We start from the raw sequence: 24,062 nt of genomic DNA on the forward strand, positions 1-24,062 counted from the left end.
ATCCATATTAAGGCCCGCCTAAAGTGTCTCTAGAGGTTGATAATAGGATGCCAGGGAAGGCTGCTGCAAAAGTCTGAAGAAGAAATGCTTGCATGAGCACATACGGTGCTGTCAGTCACGTCTGTGAGCTGTCAGCATGCGCACAGAATGCGCGTGCATCTGAGAGGAGACTGAGGGGTGTATTAGGCCCGCTTATTCTTCACACTTCTCTTGTCAACTGTAACATGAAAATGAAAGCTGTGTGTGTGTGTGTGTGTGTGTGTGTCAGAGAAAAAGAGAGAGAGAGAGAGAGAGAGAGAGAGAGAGAGAGAGAGAGAGAGAGAGAGAGAGAGAGAGAAAGAAGCAGGGAGGGTCATAAGAGAGTAACCATGCCTAATCCTGTGTGATGTGAGGGCATCTACTGTGTATGGAGATGGGATGTAGAGATGTGTTCAGCGGTGCATGGATCACAAAGCTCCCTCACTGACAGAAGATACTCCCAGGAGAGCGATGTCAAGCTGCTAAAGGAAAATACATTTATGAATTTTTCTTTTAGCCAAAATGGGAAGAACAATATTAGCCACACAGCTGATACATAATTTGCAACTAGTGAAAACTATATTCCTTCACTGAGATAATTGTTCCAATTCAGTTCCGTTTTGATTGAGTCTCTATCCATTTATTGTGGGCTTTACTTTGCAATTGAGTTGCTGCTTTGCAGAGCTGTTCTAATATTTTGGAAAACACTTGCTACATAAGAGGGGGAAAATAGAAAACATTTGGATTATCCATCTGGACATACATGTCTATTTTACAGTGTGTACTGCTGATAAACGAGATTCCAAAAGATTGACCAGAAGAGTGAGATGCATTTTCAATTATGTCTTACATTATTATTACTACTAATGATAATTATAATTATTATCATTAATATATTAATAATTGTGATTAGTATATTAATAATTCTCGTTATGATGATAATAGTCATAATTATAATTATTATAGACAGCAAGGTACAATAGTGGTTGTCAGGGTCAGTGTTTGTGTGCGTGTGTGTGCATTACTGAATGTATACTTATATAGGCTGATGCGGCTTAATAGAGTGTACTGAACATGACTGTTTAAACACACATTATGCCAACCGAAACATTTATAAATTATTATATTACATAACGCCAAACAAGAGAGCACGAATCCAGTGGTCAGTCGTAGCTACAAACAGCTCAAGACTGGAAAGGGGGCAATATAACTAAGTTGGTTTTAATACAACAATTGCTCCAAACATTTGTACCTACCAGCCTGTTGGGGTGAGAAGAATCACCACTGGAGCAAGAACAACAGGAAATGAAGCATTTGTGTGTGTGTGTGGGGGGGGGTCTTCAGTAACTAGTTTATAAAGCCCGGTTGCGATTTACGTCACTTGAACGCGCTGACACGGCAAGCCAGTAGATGTCGGTGCTGCACCAAATAAGAGGGTTTTTTTTTTTAATCCGGAAACACTGTTTATGGACCTTTAACAAGGCGGAAGTTGACACTCATGGAACCATTGTTAACATTTTACCGCTATGGCGTTTGACGTAAAATCCAGGGCGAAGCGATACGAAAAGTTGGATTTCCTTGGAGAGGGCCAGGTGAGAGGTCTTGATATGTGTCTGTCGTGTTTTTTTACTCTTAAAGTCTGTTTCTGTTTCAGGCTCTGGCTTTCTGCTTGCTTGGAGCAAAAGTAGCAGCATGCTAGCCAGCCGGTTGTTAATGTCAACAAAGCATGTGCGGTGCACAATGGTACTCGTTGATGATCAACATTTCTCTCAACACCAGTGTGTTTGGAGTTACGTGAATGGGGCTTTCCCTTTTTACGTCGAAATGATATATTGTTATCGCTTTTTTCGTGATAGTATTACCATTTCTTCTCACTCAGTCAAAACTCACATGTTCGGTTTACACTGGACGGCGAGCTATTTTTTCCTCACGACTCTCTTATTGTTTCCGAAATAAACCTACGATCAATAATTTCTCGTGGACCAAACCACAAGCCACATTTTGGGCTCTGGCACGGGGATGTGACGTAATGGCCTCGCCTGAATGTATCACTTCGTCTAATCAGATATATTTGTTGTTATTGGTGTTTTACAGCCCATATGAGGCGTACATGTGTGGTATCTGTGAATTGCTATGAAAAGCCGTACAGCTCTCCTCCGTTATTCGCGGGGATTGGGAACCGGCCGGCTGGTGTATAGCGGAAATCCGTGTACACACACTGAAATGCGTTCAATTCAATTCAAGTCAAGCTTGATTGTCAAATATGCTCTATGTGCAACATACAGCACAGTTGAAATTACTTTCCTCTCTCAGCTTTACCAATTCGCAAATTTCCCCAGTGTGGGACAAATAAAGGTTATCTTATCTTAACCACAGTGCAAACATGCAGTGCATTGAAACACACCCTGCTAAAAATGAGGGCATCAACTGAAATGCGTAAAATACATAAAGACAAAAATATACACATATGAACAAATAAAACAATAGCAAACAACAGACAACCAAGGGAACTTGTGATTATTGCGGGTTAAAGCTGAGGTAGTGAATTGTTTAGAGTGCGTGTATTAGTTAGAGGGGTGTATTAGTTTATCCTTCCTGTTTTGCTTTTCGGCTACTATCAAGGTGCTCTTGAGCAAGGTACCATATGGAATCTCACCTTGTATGCCTACATGACTGTGATCTGGTTCTTCGCTTTATGGTGTACAATGCAAAATTTTACCATGAGTGATTATGAGTGTAAGAAATTGCCCTCAGTATTATTAAACTAATTCATTATTCATCTCTTTTCCCTAGTTTGCCACAGTGTACAAAGCCAGAGACAAAACAACTGACACGATAGTCGCCATTAAAAAGGTAAAGGTTTGCGAGCTCGCATTGTCAAGCACTTTGGGCTGTTCAGCTTCGTTGTATTGTAAATGTTTATTTTCCTCCCAGATTAAAGTTGGCCATAGAACTGAAGCAAAAGATGGTATGTTTTGACTCATTTGGCAGACTGTGTTATACTAATATGTATAACAAAGAAACTCTGTAAAGGTATCTATCCCTATTTATGTTTATAGGTATCAACAGGACTGCCCTGCGAGAGATCAAACTACTGCAAGAGCTCCATCATCCAAATATTATTGGGGTGGATACATATGTATTTGTATTACTCTTGTGTTTCCACATGTTAAATGCAGACTTGGAGAGCTATATAACTTTGTGTTTTAGTTGCTGGATGCATTTGGACACAAATCAAACATCAGTCTGGTGTTTGATTTCATGGAAACTGATCTGGAGGTAAAACTTTGGCTATCCTTTAATGAAATATGCTGTAATACATCACATCTGGATGCTGTAACTCATCCATCAAATTTGAATCTGTCTGTAATTAGCACTGTTAATATGTCTCCTTGTTAAAATCACCATTCTCTTCAACCTGCCATTATAATGCTGCCATGATATCATTTATCAAAACCAAACATTAACGTTTGACCTCCCCAAATTTACTTTCATGATTGGTTTCATTTTATTAGTTACTTTTCTATTTATTTAATAATTTATTTTGACTGAAACCTCAGGTTCCGATGCTGCAAGTCAGAGATAAAGTGAGAGCTTTTGAGAGAGTGTGCATACACGATTGACAGACAAGACAACGTAATAAGAAAAGCAGTGCAACCATGAAAGTAGCTAAGATGTATTTTTTCCCCCTCTAAGTTTCGCATACCCTGCGTCTGCCACGCTACTCATAAATCATGACCAAGATTCCAGTGCTGTTAAAAAAAAAAATCAATCGCTTTCCACTTTTAATGCTAACAGTCAATTGGGGCCATTAGCAGCTTGGATGAAATGTGATGCTGTACTCAAGGCCAGTGCTAAAAGCTTATTCTGAGGCATTTGAAAGATAGAGAATTGTATTCCTTGCCTGTAGGTGGAACGAACAGCACTTCAAAGTAAGATCTGGTATCTGAATCAAGCGGCTGTTTTGACATCATCCTCTATTCTAGATTGTAAATCTCAGCTATGTGGCTTCTTTTACCTTATGGTCTGTTTCCCTCTTTTTTTTTTTTTTTGATAAAGGTGATCATCAAGGACACCAGCCTGGTCCTGACTCCAGCCCACATCAAAGCCTACATCCTCATGACTCTACAGGGGTTAGAGTACATGCATCAACATTGGGTCCTACACCGGGTAACGACAAAATATGCCATGTGTGCACATGTACACAGATTTATGTTTGTAATGCTGGTCCAATGGAAAATTGCAGATACCATCAAATGTTCTAATGCAGACAGCACCTCTGCCTGGTTCTAGTCACAATGACAGTGTGTCAGGAAGGAACATAGTCATACAAACTCTCCCTGACATTTGCTGTGTTGAATTTTCAGGATTTGAAGCCCAATAATCTGCTGCTTGATGGTAATGGCGTGTTGAAGTTGGCTGATTTTGGTTTGGCCAAAGCCTTCGGCAGTCCCAACAGGGTCTACACTCATCAAGTTGTCACCAGGTCTGTGCTTTTTTTGTATGTTAACTAATGTGGGCAGGGGCAAGGGGGAGAAGCCTGACAATTAAAACCCATGACTGTCAGGAAAAAGGAAATTGAATAAATACATTAATGCTTTCAGTTGGCAGCAGTTGTGTCCAAATTGATTTTTTAAAACATGTATATTTAGCAATATTGACAGATTGAATACTAGGACAAAACAATTCACCAAAATCTTGTTTTCGCCGCCCTGTGTTTTTTATATTGTCAAATGTTTTTGGTTTGGAATGATTTATTCCTATCACTTTAAGAGTACTCAATGGTCAGTTGAAGTAGATACAGCATGTACCGTATTTTCCGCACTATAAGGGGCTTCAGAGTATATGGCGCACTTTCAATGAGTGGCCTATTTTTAAACTGTTTTCATATATAGTTCTCACCGCATTATAAGGCGCATAGAATAGAAACTACAGTCATAGCTAAGGTTGCATTATACATCCACTAGATGGAGCTGTACTAAAGGTAATACAATACAGCTTTGTTTATGTAGCACTTTCACAACCGCTGCAGCAGTAACAGAGCACTTTACAGAACATTTAAAATACTATGTCCAATAAATCGGAATATTTATCCATATATAAGGCGCATCAGATTATAAGGCGCACTGTCGTCTTTTGAGAAAATTGAATGTTGTTAGGTGCACCTCGTAGTGCGGAAAATACGGTACTTTTAAAAAAAAGGTAGACTATACAATTATAAATACATAAGTACAATATTCATAGTTCAAGAAAATTCCAAAGTCACAATAATAAACAAAACCTGACGTTCAGAATAAAAATAATTCCCACCACTGTGTTTTCTCACGCTTTCCCCAAGCGTTCGTGTTAGGTTAATTGACTATAAATTGTCCTTGGGTCTGAATATGTATGCGAGTGAGGGATTTGACTATATGTGCCCTACAGTATACCCTGCCTCGCCTCTGAAGTTAGCTTTGATAGGCTCGTACTTAGCCGCGACCTCATTGAGGATAAGTGGTATAGGAAATGGCTGGATAGATCACATTACATTGTTGAGGTGTACCTAATGAAGTGACTAAGGGTGTTCTACAGTTTTTTTTTTAACTCTCCAATTTGTCAGTAAACAATTTTTATATCTTTTCTAGGTGGTACCGCTCTCCCGAGCTCCTGTTTGGTGCCCGAATGTATGGAGTAGGTGTTGACATGTGGGCGGTGGGATGCATCCTGGCAGAGTTACTCCTTCGGGTATCCAAATATTTTGACTATGGATGTAAAACACTTTATCTTGGGCTAATGCTTTTCTGTGTTCATTTTGTTTTAGATACCATTTCTTGTTGGAGACTCGGATCTTGACCAGCTGACCAAAATCTTTGAGGCTCTTGGTACGCCGACAGAAGAGACATGGCCGGTATGCATTTGTTTGCTTCATATTGTCCTTTTTTTCCCCTTCCATAATATCATTGTCTGTTTTTATTTCACTTTACAGGGAGTAAGCAGTCTACCAGATTATATGCCTTTCAAAATATTTCCTGGCACACCTCTTGAGCACATATTTAGTGCAGCTACCGATGACTTACTAGAGTTGCTTCATGGCCTTTTCACATTTAACCCCTCAACTAGGACGACAGCCACACAGGTGAACTTAGTAACTGACTTGTCTTTAAAAAAAAAAGAAAATCAAGAACACATCTTTAGTTTGTGTGGTGAAATATTATTGTTTTTAACAGTGAGACTGTAATGTTTATGCATATCAGGCTCTGAAGATGAAGTACTTCAGCAATCGGCCTGGTCCCACACCTGGCCCTCAACTTCCCCGACCAAACTGCTCGGCTGAAGTTCTGCGAGAAAAGGAAACAGTCGGGCTCAAAAGAAAAAGAGAAGGCCTGGAAACAAGTAATGAAAAGACTGATTCCTATCTGATATTTCTCACTATCACCCAACCGCTATGATGATTTAGCTTCAGTAAATGATATGAATAAAGATGAACTGTATAGCAAGAGAGTTAAGATTGTATATTTCACGCCATCCCACAAACACCCAGGTCGCATATAGTCAGTAACCTGGAAAACCCTTCCAGCAATGGCTATTTATACCAGGCATATAAATCGCTTCATTGAAAGTAGCAATTCCAAAGGGTGTTGGCTGAATGATTCTTTATACAGTGGAGGCGAACGCACACATTTCTGCTGTTTAAGTGGATTGTGGGAGGGCATATTTTACTTTGGTGTTCATGGGGAGGTTCAAAGCTTGTCCGTCTCCTCTTCTCTGCTCCTGTGGTTTGGAAAATATCTGGGTTTACTATTCCTTATGGTTGAAGCTGAAACTACTTTACAGAGAGGGAATATAAAGACGGATAGACTTTCTGGGTGTATAAAATGTACATTACAAGTTTGTAGTGTGTATTGCTATTTACTGTAAAAGCAGATGTTATTTCTTAATGTACTTATTCTATGCATGTTCTTGTCTTTGACTTTCAGCTACCATGAAGAAGTTGATATTCTAATCAGATGTGCATGGCGCAGGACTGATGTGGGCTGGAATGTCAAAGGTACTGCTCAATCCTGCAATCCAGCAAGGGATGGACAGTATGACCTGTGGTCAAGAAGCACTTCTGGGATCTCTGAACTACAGTCAACAGCCTGCTGGGTTTGGGCTGTTTATCCATCTGTGACAGCAAAAGAGAAAGACCGCACTACAACCCCACGGATAAAAGTATTGGTACCAAGCCATTACACCCACAAGAACCATTGAGTGATCAAAACATACATTTAAAAAAAACATCTATAAAGTCACTGATGTTGGATGAAAGGGCCACAGCTCACAGTAGCTGTAGTTCATCCCAAAGGTGTTTGGGACAGTCAAGTTCTTGTGTACAACACTCCTCCAACCATACCTTTGTTGACCATGTTTGCTCACGGAGGTTCAGTCATGCCTTACGGGCCTTCCCCAAACTGTCACCACACAGTTGTAAGCACAAAATCATGTACAGTATATGTAACACAAGGAATTGATATTCAGGGTGAATTAAGCAGTGTTGCCCAAGATCTGATTGGTTCATTGATCAGGAAGTACTGTATGTCTGACTACTTTTGTCCATGTTTAGCTATGTATTATTTTTTTGTACATAAAACCAATAAATGGTGCAATGCATGAAGTGATTTCTCTGGACTTATTATGCATGAAATGAATGGTGAGAGTAAGATTAATACATCAGGCCATGCAGTACATTGCTGTTTATTATACTTGGTGGGAGTAAGGTCCTCACTAATATGCACGATAGCCAATGTTTTCACTAATTTTCCATGCACCTGAGCACGGTGAGCAACATCAGAGATGCACAAAAAGGCCAAACCACTGTCATACCTGTCCAAAGCCTGAGGTCATAGGTATGTTACAAATAAAATGCAAACCATTGATGGGTCAAAATAGATCATATCACTGAATAGAGACTTGTGACATGAATAAATCGGCCATAATTTGGAAGAATTGATTGATCATTGGTTCATCAATCATTTTTGGTTTGACTTGAAATCATGACAACTGACTATGACAGACAGTTCGCCTGGCCGCTGACAAATCAGGAATGACCGACTGGCTAAATTTAATGAAGATAGATATCCACAATTCAGTACTACATCAGGGTTTGCTCATGTTTCCAGCAATTATTTTCCAAAACGTATCATTTTGTTAAAAACAAAGCTCCGAATTCACTCTACATGGTCTTTAATTATCAGAATCCTTCAGTACAGCACACAATGTGCATTGTTGGAAGACTGGCTTCGCCATGGAACCCAAATATTAAATATTGTAGGCCCATGTCTCCGTATTGGTACTGTCCCAAGATTTCGGTCAATCGGGTGTCCTGATGTGTGTTAGGGCTTCCCGGGGCTTCTTGACCTAGGCGTTTTTTGAGCAACTTTGTTTATTTTCCACTGGGTCGCGGACCTTACAAAAATGAGACAAACTGACCCGCTGTGAATGCGCATCCTGAAATGTGCGTGAAGGTTTTGAGGGCTACCTGACCCAAATGTACTGTGTTATTTTCACACCCCCACCCCCTTCCAAAATCAGATTTGCGCCCCTGCCTGAAACATGTTTACTGTATATGTTATTGTAAATTCGTCATCTCTTTTACTGAAAATCGTTGTCAATAAAGTACAGTTACGTTTGCGTTGTGTTCCCGTGATGTGCAGTGTCGACGACAGTGAAGAGAAAAGGGTGTTTGTGGAGGAATGAGAGGAGGTACAGTAGTACAGTGTCGGTATAGTATTGGAGAGAAAAGGAGAGGGGAGGCGGGCGTGTGGGGAGCTCGAGGCTGCGCAGGAGGACAGACAACACTCAGCTCTTGCATCGCGTTTGTTGGAGCTTTCATGTGTTTCTATTCGTTTTTCTGAAGCTGTTCGCCGCGTCTCCGTAGGATGTGCACTCCGTGCTGTATTTCGCAGGTGAGGACAAATGCTGTTCTGCTGTCGTTTTAGGCTCTTCTTGGTGTTGTGTTAAAAATACAACACGAGTCTTGACACAAGCGGCGAGCGTCGCTTTGTGGTTTACGCCTGATGTTCCCATTCACAACGCTGAGGAGGTTCGCCAATTCGCTTATTTTACGGTCAAAATTGACAGTTATTGTTCATACTTTATCTTATGAAAAAAATCATAAATTTCGTCACTCATTGTTGATAGCGGTTAATTGCGATACTGATGGACAACAAAGCAGCAGGGCTTAAGTGTGCTAGCTAAACATCAGTTAGCAGGGACTGCTTTTAAAAAATGTCGCCATTGGCCTGAACAGATGTTACATAGACACAGATGAAATTGCGGAGTTTTTACGGCTCAGACTTGTCTTCACCGCGTTAATAGTCTAAAGATGATTTCACGTGGTTGGCATTTTTCGAATTGCTATTACTGTACTCCAGTTTAACTTTTTCAGCCGCTGACATTTTTGCTGTCAGTCATGAAAGCTCATCCAGTTGCCACTGTAGTTTCTGGATCAGCAACTTTTGGAAACACTTTGCTTAAAACGCCAGGCAGTGTTTGCTTTGTATTTTTTAAATTGTTGTCATTTTGAGCATATCTACTGAATCAGTGCCTTTTCGAGTTTTAAAAGTGGTAAAATGTTGAATCAGATAACTTTGTGAACCCATAATAGTGTTATGTTTCACTTGCTCTTTAAACCATTGTTAGTAATATTCAAAATTAGGATACATTCTTCATTGGATATTATGTTTTTATAGTACCAATATTTATTTCTGGGCAGTAAATGATTTTCCACATTTCCAACAAAAGTGCTTTAAATGTACCGTTTTTAGCTTTTTCTGCATTTACCCATTGTATCATGAGCATAAACATAATTATGTGGAGGTGCCTTATAATTGTCTCTATTTACATGGATGTCCTGTAACATTTCTATTCCTTGTACAATATTAGGCACTACAGTGAACCAGTGGATAGCATGTTTGTCTAATAGGTCTGAGGTTTTGTTTTCAAATCTCGGTTTCAGCCTTTCTGTGAGTAATTTCTGTTCTCGATCGGGGTTTTCTCTGGATACTCTGGCATTCCTAAAACTGAACTCAATTTTATGTGGCGCGTTCACAACAGCTGCAAATGTAACAAAGCAGCAGAGCACATTAAATAAAACATTGACAACAATATAAACTTAAACAAAATCATTGCTAACAGTACAAACAAACAAAATCTTATTCCCCATTTCTGTATGCGCTTTGGGGTTTTAAGTTATCCTCGATGAAAGAGGAGCGATTTAAAGTCTCCTTTCACCAGTGGATCAGAGATGTCCTGATCACAGCTTTCATGACGGCACTCTCGTCTGCTACAAGCGAAGTTTCAAATTAAACAAGTAACTGTAGTGTCCATTGGTGACTAACATGCGGTAAATACTGAAAGAAAAGTTCAGTTCTCCAGTTCCAATTAGATCGTCTTCACTTAACTTTGTACATCTCCTCTCTACATCTCCCCCAGGCCCTATGTTGACAGCGCTATGCGCTCCAACCATCCTTACTGTCGCAGACAGTGCAACAACACCGACATTTCCGTGCACAATATGGGGCTGTTGCAAAAATGATGCCCATTTATGCCCCAAACAACAACTGCTCCATATCAATAAAGCGGCAACTGTCGATTAGCGTAAACATCCTCCTCAATAGAAATGATGATAAGGCAAGCATGTGCTGCCAAAATGGCGAAATCATCAACCACCAATATTCTCCCTTTGTGAAAGTCATGACCAAAAATACTAAAGTCAACAACGGGTCCACATAACATACAATTAAATACAATTAACATTAAACGACAAAGGTAGTAGAAAAGTACAAATTAAAGTGAAAAATTAGTCTTTTAGCAGGCTGCCAACTCAAAGGCGCCATCTTTGAACTCACAAAAAAAAAAAAAAAAACCTCTCCAAAACATGCATGCTAGGTTATTTGAACACTCCGAAATTCACTGGTGTGAATGTGAATTTGATGGTGCTTTCTCTATGCGTGTCCATAGATCAATACAAGGGGTACCATCCTCCCTCTGGCCCAAAGTCAAGACGCCCTTTTACCCGTATCCCTAATGAGAATAAGTGGTATAGAAAATGGATAGTTGTAGTGTGGCAGCACGACAGTGAAAATGATGACACCGAAATTATAAGATGCATACTTCGTTCTGTGGGACTCACATCTGCTCCATAAAATGCCACGTTAACCAGATGCTGTTTTTTTCTTTTTTGTTCTGTCATTCCACATGCTGCCAAGATGTTGAAATGTCATAGTATCTTCTCAAAGCATTTACGAATCATCCTAATCCCAATCCATCTTGGTACACTGTCATATTTTTTTGGAAAGATTCATTCTCCGCTTCTAATGAAAACTCTACATGGAAATCACAGAAACATTGAGAATTTAGTGAAATGTACACAATCGTACAAACACAGGGCTGAGCAACCCGTGCCCCAGCTAGGGAATTTTGACCACTGGCTCACTGTTGAGTTGCTTTGCTCAGGAATTTAATTACACAAGCACATCTCTCATCTGCGGAAAACTTTGTTCTCTTTTCTGCTTGCTTCAGTGGCGGGGAGCTGTGGAAAGCTGAAGAGGTTACAAAAAAAAAAAGGAGAGGGGGGGCAAACAGTGAATTCAGTTTCATTTGGTAGTTCTCCAATCTTTACCCCAGACAACCATTTTGTCTTTGTGTGTGTGTGTGTGTGTGTGTGTGTGTGTGTGTGTGTGTGTGTGTGTGTGTGTGTGTAATTAACTTAGCTGAGATTGAAATGTTGTGTCCATTGTGGTTTCAAGCAGCCCAAATTAGAGTGTGGTTTGTTCATTTCCTCCTTGGCCCGCAAACCGAAATTAAGAAGCAGTGAGCGCTGTTTGGTTTGGAAAAAGGATGGTCATCATGTGTGTGGGAGCAAGTCGCTCATAACATCTCAGTGGGATTGGAGATCTCCACCATGTTGCAGTGAGGTAGGGGGTAGGCTTTTGTCCAGTGTTGAGTTTGCATCCAAAGAGCTGTGAGCATTGGCTGTGACTGTAAGACAGTCACGAAACCATGTGGATGCATGTAAGCTGCACAGCGAGGCTACACGACTCTGGCACAGTACATGAGGACATAGAGGGAACTGAGAGCTACTTCTTGGTTATTGGTTAATATGAAGGGCTATCACTTTGATACACACTTCTGAAAGAACATATGCTCAAATTACCTTTACTTACGGTATATGTTCTGATGTGTAATTGATATTCACACGATGTGAAGACACTAGTCATGCCAATCATTTCTCACAGTAATTATCACTCGCTCTGTGCTGACCTTGTAATTTAGGCATATGATGGGAGTTAACTGGATAGCATAGATTATGTGATTCGAGAAGTGTTAACATAAATTCCAACTCACATGGCAATGTAGTAAGTTAATCACGTGTAAAATTCAACTGTTGCAAGTGCTCACATTGAATGGACTGATTGAGAGCATTGACTAGACTGCTCGAACTATACGTTCATAGCATTGATGGTTCACTTAAAGAGGACATATCATGGAAAATTGACTTGTTGCAAATAGTTGGGTCAGGGGTACCTCCCAATGTGAGAAATTCGACAACCAAGGTAATATTTTCTCAGTTGCCCATTTCAGAAAATGGGTTTTCATGCAAGACTGTCTCGAATTCACAAATTGGGAAGTCACAATTTGGCAAATTTAACAATCAGCTGCTTGGCTTGGCTTGGCTTGGCTTAACGCCGTAGCTCCACCCTATTTGTCATGGTCGAGAAAGCCATGCTGGACATTGGCCATACTGGTTTGGGGGCAGGGAAAGGGGCGGCTTTAGATATTTTGACAAAAGCATGTCACAGACATGTAATTAAGACACAGATGTTGTTTTAAATTGTGAATAATTTGTTTTAACTATCAACCAAAAAAAATAAACAGTGATGTGATTTTTTTTTTTAACATTTAAATTTGAAGTACTTAATTTTACGCGTGAATGGCAAAGCTGTTACCATGTTACATGTTTGTCTTTGGTTGTGTGAGGTTGTTTCATAGTGAGCTAGCTTGAGTGAGCCAATGTTGTTTGTTCCCCGCCCCCCCACACACACACTCGTAATTTGTACTTTACTTATAGCTATGGGCTGTTTTTGCCAAGAAAGAAGCAAAGACTTGGTTTGCATAGACAACAGAGGAGTGATACATTTTTGCTGTGTGTACGCAGCTGCCTAGACATTGTAACAATGGTGGTGTCACCGTGTAAGGTGACCCGGGGAGGCTCTCTCAGCGGGAGGGAGGCTGTGCCATGAATCGTTTTCTATTGTCATTGATGTCGTTCCTTTTTCCTCCTTCCCCTCAGACATTTCTCCTCGCTGCTCTGCTGTAATTTGATACAGCGGGGAGTGTCGAGAGTTTCGTCTGAACTGTTTCTGTCTCGTGATTCAACCTCGTCGGCATTATTCCCCGGCCATTATCATGAAGATCTTAGAGCAACCGAGTTCCCCTTATTTTTTTGTTTGTGTTTCTCCGAGCTATGAACAGCAACCTATTTTTGAGTGAAGCCAGCTAGTACAACGGAAGCGTCTGTTCACCTATGTGTGGCTGAATTTGTTTTTAGCTACTGTTCCTGTGATTATGACACACTAATGTTTTGTATTCATTTTGGCTTGGAGATAGGAAGGTAGTTCACAATATGGAAGGAATGATCATTATCCTAAGTGCTCTGCAAGACAGCACTGTTCACGTATTGGATAGAGGCCCTTGTCTACATTGTAAGCCTTGATCATTGAAGTGCCAGATGAAGACAATTCTCTCTTCAAGACCACACTTAAACTCAAATTTAACCTTTGAGATATTTCCAGAAGTCTTCCTGCTGCTGCGTCCAACAAAAAGCATCCCTGTTGCTATGAGCGCAGTTCACCCCAGAGAATTTGAGATGGGGTCAAAGGGCAGATGAATATCACCAAGACAGGGTGAAAAGTGAAAAGAAATCTAAAACTGGTAACAGTAAGTTTTTGGTTTTTTTCTGGGTGGGGAATGAAGGAAAGATGACAAATCGTTTTGGGGAAACTGACTGTTCTCCATTGAGACATTTGTGAGGCTCTTGCCTCATTTTCTCTTGAATACCGCAACTGGATCAAGGAGGGAGTTACTTTGAGGAAGGATAAAGATCTTTTTGTGGGACGGCCAGAGCAACATGACAAGCAAGCGGGGGGTTGCTACGGACGTTGAAGTAGGGACATATGTAAGAGACACGCTGACCACCTGTCGATATGCTCGCCGGCCAGGCGGGCGGTTGAAAAGGGGCCATGTAGTGGATAAGGGCAGCGTTGGTAACCATGGATACTCCTTTTTGTATCCGTGTCTGAGACCATTTCTTTAGACACCCGCTCCTGGTTCTGCCCCTCTCCCTCGCTCACTCTTGGCAGAGTCTGTCATTTGCCCACACGCAGTCTAGGGTTCCCTGGTAAAACGCCCCCTTCAACTAATGAAATCCAAACACCCTCTCTGTGAAATGGCCATTTGTTTCCTGGTTCATTTCACTCTGTGCTGTCTAATTAATCGCCCTTTGAGAAGGACGTGGGGTGCGATACTATTATCTTGTTAGGCAGCGTGGAGGAAAATGCTGGCCACGGGAGCTGAAGTGTGTTGACACAGCCTTGGGGGAGGAGTCGAGGATCGAGCCAGGAACTTTGCCAAGAACTTGCCAACCCTGTGGTTTGAACCACACCTGCTAAAGGTTTCTATTTAAATGCCACAAGACAGGCAAATGAGTAGGTTACATATGGAGGTCATAATCATTGCGTGCGACAAAAACATTTAGAAATTCTCATTTCTAAACTCAACCATGTTCCCAAATCTCAAGAGAAAAAGAGTATCTGCTGTACACCAGGCTCACCTACCGTGAACTCATTCACTCCCAAAGATGTATTTAGATGTCTTTTCAGACGCCACACATTTAATCCCAGCTCCTCATTTTATATTGACTGTACTTGAAAAGGGTCTGAAAATGGCCATTTTCAGACAATATAAGTACATATGTCAATATAAAATGAGGAGCTGGGATTAAATGTGTGGCGTCTGAAAAGACATCTAAATACGTCTTTGGGAGTGAATGAGTTAAAATTACATGGCAATTTGCATTAATTAGGTCTGGCTATGACAGTCTTCCTTTGTTTATATCTTAATGCTAATCAGTCGTCTGTGTGGTATTTTGAACAGAATCCTCGTGGAAGACCATATTGCGGATTGGTTTACCCACAGGACATAGCAGGGACCCTGCCTTACTTCTTGCACTTAGATCAATACTAAGATTACTGCCATGGCTGCAAGGCAAATTCAGTTTATCCCGAAAGAATCAGCAGCTCTTGACTTACACCGAGTATTTATATTTCCTTGACATCTTCAGGATCCAGGATTGCAGTATCATCTACTGAAGCCCGTATCTCACTTCGCCGCTCAGTGAGATACAGGCTTCTACATTCCGTGGGAGAAGTGACAAAAGCAGGGTGGGGTGACTCCAGTAACTGCAACTATAGAACATTCTCTTTCCCAAATAGAACGTCCAGCCTGTCTTTGTGCGGAAGCAGAGCATGCCTTTGTGCTACTCTGTGTGTCTGATTAGAGCCTTACACAGCCATAGAGACCAGTGAATGCTCAGGCAGCTACCTCATGTCTAGTGGTCAGAGAACGTTTAAGTCCATGTTAAGCATAGGAAGTTATTTAAAACTTCCAGCCTTCATGTCTTTCACCTCTTTCTAATCTGAAACCTTGATGTTCATTACGACCTTTGACAGGTTCTTGCAAAAGGTTACAATCCCTATTACCGGTCCTTTGTGTTAAAATGTAACATACCATAGATGACAGCACTTTAAGCTCACGTTCCCACGCTCTAGTATATTTGTTTGGATGACCTACAGAAGTGTGCTAATGCCTAATGTGTCCGTCTCTTCATCTTCTCTTCTTTCCTCCACAATGAAGCTGGCCTGCTGCTGCGGTTCAGCAGCCTGCTCATGCTGCTGTAACTGCTGCCCTAAGATCAAGCAGTCCACGGCCACCAGAATCATGTACACACTCTTCCTTCTTTTGGTCACCGTTGTCTGTGTCATCATGATGTCCCCCACAGTCGAGGAAGAGATGAAAAATGTAAGTGTTCGTAACACATGAGACATTTAAGGAAAGTATCCAAAAAAATGCAGTCGCTGAAAGAGAATCCTCTGTAATGTGTTGTTTCCGTATTGGAAACAAGTCTCGGGCCTCTTATTTATGAAAACAATGAATTGAAAAAAAAAAAAGTGAATTATTCAGCGTTATTTTAATTACCTATTGGACAGTTAAATTTTCTTCAAGTAATTGTTCCATAGGTGTAATGGCCTATTTTGTCCATATGGCAAGTAAGTGAACACTTGCGAAAGGGAGCATTTTAAAATATTTTCTTTGTTTGCAGTTTTCAGTTAGCTATACTATAATGACTCCCCACTGTGTATCTCCTTGTTAGAGTAGAACCCTGGCAAAAGAAGCCGTTTGATACCTCCATGTCGTACTAGCTGAGTCCCCCCCCCCCCCCCCACAACAACCCACACACCCACACGCACCCACTTCAACGTCGCTCAGTGGGAAATCCCCCGCTTTAAGAACTAGTATTGTACGAATGAGGGTTCTGTGATTTATTGTCGTTTGAAACAGACAGCCCCTTCCCTTCATAATGGACATGCAAATGTGCTCCTCAAAACGTGACAAAGGCTTCCAAAAAGGGCCTTTTACCGTATGTGTTGATCTGACAAAGCGATCCTGAGAACTCAATCCGCTGGTGTCTCACGGTGGCTGACTAAATTCTTTTTTCCAGTTATTACTTCATCAGGTGTCCGCTAAGACATTTCTCAGGTCTTTATCAAATTTGATAAACTCATCTTGCATCATCTTGTACATTAAAGACCGCGACAGTGTTTTATTAATCCCGATCACGGAAGGCCTCTTTTCGGTCCGAAATGTTGTTTTCATATTTTATGATGGCAGAATCCATCCAGTTGTGTTTCACGTATCGTCATTCTTCCCGGTTCAGTCCGCTCAATTTACAGATGAAAGGTTGTTTATGCATTCATCTGTGTCTCCTGTTTGTAGACACTGAATCCGACATGTAATACTCCCCCAACAGCCTGCAGCCATCATTTGATGAAAGAAGACTTGAAGGAGAAAAATCAGGGGTCGTTGTTCCTGCCGGTTGACTCTTTTTTGCCTCTCAAGAGGCGTGACGCCCAGAATAGACGCTTTTGGTCCTTTTCACTGAGGCCTAGACAAACATGAGTCGAGGCGGTGGGAGGTGGGTGGCTGGGGGTTCCAATGTGGTTCGATACAGCAGTGAGCTAATCCAGTTTGTCTTTGTGTGTATGTCATCACATAGATCCCCTTTTACAGTGAATTGTGCGAGAAGATGAATGCAGGGAAGAACTGCAAGACCCTGGTTGGTTACTCTGCCGTCTACAAGGTGTGCTTTGGCATGGCCTGTTTCTTCTTCATCTTCTCCATCTTCACCATAGGCGTCAATAACAGTACCGGCTGGAGGGCGGCCATACATAACGGGTAAGAATTCTTTGCCCTAGTTGATTTCGGAAAGTTACTTCTGGGGATATGAAAATATATTTGCAGGCGAGTCTCGATAGGTTTTCACCTTCATCCTAAATATTACACCCAGGCAGGGCCTGTGCGCGTGCAGCACTTGTGCATTCAATGGCACTTTGGTAGAGCGCACTGTAGATGTTATGTAACCCAAACCCTACATCTCTAACCCACTCAAAAAGAAGAGGGACCGCTCCTTTCATTAACACGCGGCATCCTTGTGTGGTTGAAGGGTGGATGACGTCAGCGACAAGAAAATGCCGAGAATAGGCTTTGGTGCAATCTGCAACTACGAATTTATCAGTGTCGACACTGCTCAGCCAAGTGGAGTTACACCACAAAGAGCCTGTATATCTGGCCAGGCACACTGTACTGTCCTCTCTCCTCTTCTTGGTTGCCAGACAATCTTCACACTCACTGTTAAATTACGATGCAAGTCTGAAATGTGGGAGGAAGCCAGAGTCTCGCACGAGCACTGGGAGAACATGCAAAATCCACCATGTCACCAAATGACAGAAAGTTTAAAAAAACAACAAAAAAGGGGATCATACTGAGAATATTTGAACTGGGGAAAAAACGCTTTTACTTTGAAAAAAACTGTCATCAAAACCCAGTCCAGAGGGTCTCGGTTTAAATCCCAGCATGTTGGAGTTTGCATGTTCTTCTCTGGCTACTTCGACTGACTCCGACAGCCCCAAAACATGTTCAGGTAATTGACTCTAAATGATTGAATGTGAGTGTAAATGGTGCCCAGGGACTGACTCAGCCTCTTATACTAACAAGCTGGGATGTGGGTTTTTTTTTCTTCATATTTTTGTTCATATTTATGTTATTGTTTCAGGTTCTGGTTGCCAAAATTCATTTTGCTTGTGGCTAGCTGTGCAGGAGGCTTCTTCATTCCACAAGAGGAAATGTTTCTGGAAGGTAAATCCTGTATATGACATTTACGCATTTTGATTTTTCTCACCTTAAAAAAAGTCTGCTTTCATAGCGGTAGTGATCAACAATGTTATGGACATAAGCATAGAGTAGCCTTTGTAGCTGTGCTGATTATTCTAAGAGTAGATGCTATCCACAAGCCACCAAGTTAATGCACATGAACAGGCAATAGAGTGATTTTCACATTTTCCCCAGTGTGGCGCTATATTGGAGCTGCTGGCGGCTTCCTCTTCCTGTTGATCCAGCTCATGCTGCTGGTGGAGTTTGCCCACAGATGGAACACAAACTGGTTAGTCAATCTGACCGGCCGTTGGGGGAGCGCTCAATGCAAACGGTGATCATGAGAAAACTCAAGGGGGTCGGGCATATTTGTTTATGGGGGGTTATATGAAGGAAAAAAAAGTTGTGCGAGAGAGACTTGGAAGTGTGTTGTTATTGTTGTGGGAGGACGGATCTGGGCAGAAGGCCGCTACTGTCCACATTTTAGGAATGTGCTGTGCTGACTCTCATTCAGAAATAACACACCAGACCTTTCTGTCTTTGATTTATTTCTTTAGGACCCAGTTGGTTTTCTCTGCCTTTTTTCCCCTTTTTTACATTTCCATTTGCTTTACCCACCTTCATGTAATTTTTTTTTCAACCCTCTTTTCGTTTGATCCCATAATCTCTGTATCTCCTTGCCGATGCAGGAGCTCAGGAGTGGAGTATAACCGCTTGTGGTATGCCGCGCTGGCCTTGGTGACTCTGGTGCTGTTCAGCATTGCAGTGGGAGCTGTGATCTTCATGGGTCTGTACTACACCCACCCAGGGGCATGTCGTCTCAACAAGATCTTCTTGGGCATCAATGGCACCCTCTGCCTCCTCGTTTCTCTGCTTGCCATCTCCCCCGTCATACAGAAACGTAGGGACCTTGACTCAGAAATGAAAGCTTTTCTCGATATTTGCTTTGACACGATAGCTCAGTTTGTTCGCGCAGAGTGGGAAAAAAATACATAAAAACCCACTATTCTGTTTACCTTTTGTGTTCCCTCAGTCCAGCCGAAATCTGGCCTGCTCCAACCGGGAGTTATCAGTGTGTATGTCATGTACCTCACCTTCTCAGCCTTCGCCAGCAAACCAACAGAAAGTGAGTAACAATTCATAAAGTCACAGTGACTCCGGCGTCATTGGTTCACGTTAGGACAATTGCAAAAAAAATTGCAGTCAGTGACTCATAACCGCACACCTGGCAAATGCCTCTCGCACACCTACTAACTTGCTGCAAAGGAAAAACTGCAATCGGGGAAACAAGGTTTTAGGTGCCACTTGTGGCATAATTTTATTGAACCACAAACAACGTGGCACAATTGCCAAGAAATAAGCGGGTTTCCATGGCGACTGTCGTTATATGGTGTTAACACAAACATTGACGAAATCTCTGCATTTCACCAATGTACAGTAGACGCTCCACGCTTTGCTTTTTAGCCACAGGTGCCTATGACATTATAAATGATGGTTGCTGTCAGGTTCATTGCTCAAATAACATTTATGCACTTAAATGCAAGGAGAATAGAAGAGGATTGCGCACAATTCTCTCAGCTATACTAAGCCCCCCCCCCCCACACACACACACACACACACGCCTCTTAAGCCCTCTCTTTTATTTCCTCTAAAGAACCCTAGGTTACATGAAGGTGAGGCCTCTAAGGGGGAGTTGGTGTCATCAGCAAACTGGCCACATTTTATCACACCAAAATACATGATCGTTGCTCATTCTAACATACCCACATCAAAATGCATCTGCCTGATAAACACTTTCAGCACGTCAACTCAGGATATCATCAGAAATGCAGAAGGGTCGCCTCTGGCGGGTTCCTCGTATTTGATCGCCGACTGCAGATAACTTGAGACCAAGTGGAGATGAGCAGGTTTCGGTTCTCCTGCTTCTGACCGTTGCACACAACATCACTCGCATAGCAGACTCAAATGCTTGATAATACTTTCGTGGCAACAACAAATGTAAAATAAAACATAATAAATCATATTGAAATCATCTGTTCCCAATTTTATTCCTTCGGTTGCCTTTCGTTTTTTTAACTCCTAAAACGGCAAAGAGTTTTACTTTAAAGTTGAAAATGGCTTACTTTATAGTCCAAGTTGGTTAAAATCCTCCACACTCGCGGGGCATTAGTTGCATTCTAAAGCCAAGGAGACGTTCTCCCTGGAACAAATGGCTTTCATTTTTTGCCATGCGTGACGGTCATCCACAATGGGAAATCTTGCAGTTTACCTGCCAACGTCATGCCAAACGGGCATGCAGTTAAAGCAATTACTCTCAATGCTGTGTTAGCCTAACAATCAGACATCTTGGTCTGTAGCCATAAGTCTCAAGGCCCGACAGATGTCACATTATTAACCTCAAGTTTGGAACATCACTAATATTAAAACATCCTACAGGGAAATTCATGTCATGAATGTTTTTTGGGTTTTTTTTTTTTTTGTCGTAAACAATGCAATTTCTGTTCCAATCTTAGTAACCCTATGGCATTAATAATTAATCCAAAAAAAACAGTACAATAGCAGACTGGCAATCCTCTTGTCATATTTCCTAGCCCCCATGTGTCCTTCATTTTCCCCATCACTTGCAGCGTTTCCATCGCCACAGCCTCAGTTTTCAATAGTTTATAAGTGATCATTCTTGTATTAATTAATGCATATGCACGATATTGCTTTACATGCCGCTGCTAAAAGCTGCTGGTGCTTTTTATACTTGCAGTGGTGGAGAAAGATGGCGTAAACACAACCGTGTGTGTCTTTCCCTTCAAATCTGGGAAGGAAAGTGACAAGAAGATCGTCAAAGCTTTGGGAGCCGTGATCCTGTTTGGCTGCATCCTTTACTCCTGGTAACAACTCTCACTAAGTGGGAACAAATTAAAACCAGTAGCCATCAACATTGAAAACATCATGTGATTAAAACTAAATAAAAAAGACTTGTGATGGAAAATAACAGCCTCTCTGTTTTTCCACCCTTCCTCCCTTAGTTTGACCTCCACAATCAAGCGAAGATCTGCGGCGCTCCGAGTGATCAGAAACAGTGAACCGGAGACCGAAGTAAATGCTCTAATATTTTATTTAACTCTGCTTGAGTGTGTTGTGTAATAACATTTGTGAATGGATTTCATGAAATGAACAGAAGCAAAACAAATACTTTAAAATTATTAGACATGAGCAATTTGTGTGTGTGTGTTCCCCCCCCCCCCCCACCCCCAAAAATACATTTTTTGTCCACATGGACTTACTGTGTTTGTCTTTATGCTACAGAGAGCACGTTGCTGCTTCTGCTTCGGAGATGACACTGGTAGGAAAATTATTATTATTATTTTTTTTTTTTTCCATTTCCTGAATTTCGCACCTTTTCATTTCCTCCTTGCCTCCCCAACCTACCATTGTCCCTCCTGCCTGTTGAGTGTGTGAATATATTCCCAGCGGTAGCGCGTGCACACACAGTGCCTCTGCTCATTGTTATTCATCACACTGATGCGGAATGGCTCGAAAGTATTGGTCAGCAAACGGAGATGATGTCACTGTTACTAGGAGGTTGGCATGACAAGTGTGGAGCCGTTTGTGGGTTACTACCTCCCCCTGCAGGAGATGAAGAGGATGAATGCGCAAGAATTAGAATCATAACGGCTGACAGAAAACATTCAATGAGATTTTCAGTCTTAAATTTAAACTGCTGCCAATTCTGCGCTTTACAGCATCAATAAATTCTATACCAAAATTTGATGAGATATATTTCGAAATATTTACATCCCAAATTGTTTTTTTAAGTGAATCAATCTAACTGAAGTTTCTCCACTTCAGATGACTGTGAAGAAGAGAAGACTGGTGCAGGCCAAAACGTGGTGTATGACGAGAGCGAGGCCACCAACTACAGCTACAAATGTTTCCACTTTGTCTACTTCCTGGGTTCCCTTTATGTCATGATGACCATTACAAACTGGTTCCAGTAAGTTTCCACACTTGCTTATTTACTTTTAAACAGAGCAGGGCGGATTTGGTCTCACTGAGATTCGACTAAAATATTGTGACTTCAGAATTGGGGATGAGTTCCAAGTTGTTCGACTTGACAGAGCCCACATTTTTCATTCACTTTGATGTATCCTTTTCAGCTACGACAACTACAGGATTGAGAAGCTGTTGGACGGGAGCTGGTCAGTGTTCTGGATCAAGATCTCCTCCTCGTGGGTTTGTCTCCTGCTCTACACGGGGACTCTCATTGCTCCCGTCATCTGCCCCAAGCGCTTTGAGGCCTAGAACACAAGACACCGCACTCACACTCGTGTCGTGTGACTTCCCGTGTTGAGATGGCGCCGTGTAGCTTTGAGGCTGAGCCAAGGGACCAGTGACCTTTTTTTTTTTTTTTCTTTTTCTCCCACCTTTCACCACTGACCTCTGTAATATTCAACTTTGGAACTGGAGGAACATCTGATGCCTTTTATGACACAAGGTGCAAATGTTTTTGTTAACGCCATTGATACATTGTTGGTATTTTTGTTCCAATTTCTTTTTTTACTGTCCCTGGACATTGTGTTACATTCTTGTTTAAAAGTCATGCAAATTCGATTAGTTGTGGTCTGGTCCATGTGTCCAGACTTTTTTAATTTCCGCACCATCTCTTCTGACTTTACATTTGGCGGTTTTCCACTGTGTGAGTCTTGTATTTGTTTCCCCTAATTCTAGACAGTTGTGTCATAAATTTGTAGCAAAAATAATCTGACAAATCTGTTTAGTGTGTGGGAGCTTTGTTATACTGAAATTCCTTTAGTTTGTATGTTTGTTTTGAGTCCCTTTGTGAGGGAATGTGTCAAAAGTGAGTTACATTTAAAAATTTGATTTCTCAGGCTTACTTCCAAGAATGCTTTGTTATATTGTGTGCCCTTTTGTAGATGTTTTTATGCGAGCAAAAGAAAAGCTCGCTATTGCTTTGGGGTATTTGAAGTTTTGTCAATCTCAGTGCTCCCTTCGAGCAAAATCTTTTTGTGTAGAAAAAGAATCATGAATACAATTTATTGAAGTGCTCATCATTGTTGTGTCAACTGTACATCAAGTCACTTATTTTCTTTTTTACTGTCGTATTTAACAATGACAGCAGTTAATGATGATCTCGCTATAATGCATGCAGCTGTTTGCCAAAGTTAGATGATTGGAAAACAACTACTGAACTAACCTACATGGAAAATATATTAACTTGCAATTGGTTTTGTGTTTCCGGCACATTTTTATGCATCCGTTGATACTTAAAAAAAAACAAAACTTGGAGGTACTCAACACTGGATGTTGAGTTAACGGAAATCAGTCAATTGTTTCTCACACACCACCAATAAACCCCATTGTTTTCCGAAACAAATATTTTTTAATGACGTATGTACATTTTTGATTACATTGTATTGTGCTAACATTAACCATTAAAGTGATTTTTTTTTCAGCCCTCACAACCTTTTTTTGTGCTCAGTGAAAATCTACTCGTATTCATGAAATAATTGGTTTAAAGATAC

The 24,062-nt window shown here is 41.3% G+C and overlaps 2 protein-coding genes across 2 annotated transcripts; both read left to right on the plus strand.

The window, feature by feature from the left end:
• The first annotated feature begins 1,474 nt into the window (after positions 1-1,474).
• cdk7 (cyclin-dependent kinase 7) lies at positions 1,475-7,651 on the plus strand. Its single transcript, XM_019866982.1, has 12 exons — positions 1,475-1,610; positions 2,812-2,871; positions 2,953-2,986; positions 3,078-3,145; positions 3,229-3,297; positions 4,078-4,188; positions 4,386-4,504; positions 5,643-5,742; positions 5,819-5,905; positions 5,984-6,133; positions 6,252-6,390; positions 6,975-7,651. Exons 1-12 carry the CDS (start codon positions 1,545-1,547, stop codon positions 6,998-7,000), a joined length of 1,029 nt encoding a protein of 342 aa, XP_019722541.1. The 5' UTR covers positions 1,475-1,544; the 3' UTR covers positions 7,001-7,651.
• Positions 7,652-8,641: 990 nt separating this feature from the next.
• On the plus strand, positions 8,642-23,992 carry serinc5 (serine incorporator 5). The gene is made up of 12 exons (XM_019866975.1): positions 8,642-8,942; positions 15,952-16,116; positions 17,372-17,550; positions 18,428-18,510; positions 18,721-18,814; positions 19,215-19,426; positions 19,559-19,651; positions 21,281-21,407; positions 21,546-21,615; positions 21,826-21,862; positions 22,369-22,513; positions 22,677-23,992. The coding sequence occupies exons 1-12, from the start codon at positions 8,916-8,918 to the stop codon at positions 22,819-22,821; spliced, it is 1,377 nt and encodes a 458-aa protein (XP_019722534.1). The 5' UTR covers positions 8,642-8,915; the 3' UTR covers positions 22,822-23,992.
• The last annotated feature ends 70 nt before the right edge of the window (positions 23,993-24,062 follow it).

The sequence above is a fragment of the Hippocampus comes genome, unplaced genomic scaffold (assembly GCF_001891065.2).
Source record: "Hippocampus comes isolate QL1 unplaced genomic scaffold, H_comes_QL1_v1.1 scaffold322, whole genome shotgun sequence".
Lineage (NCBI taxonomy): Eukaryota > Metazoa > Chordata > Actinopteri > Syngnathiformes > Syngnathidae > Hippocampus > Hippocampus comes.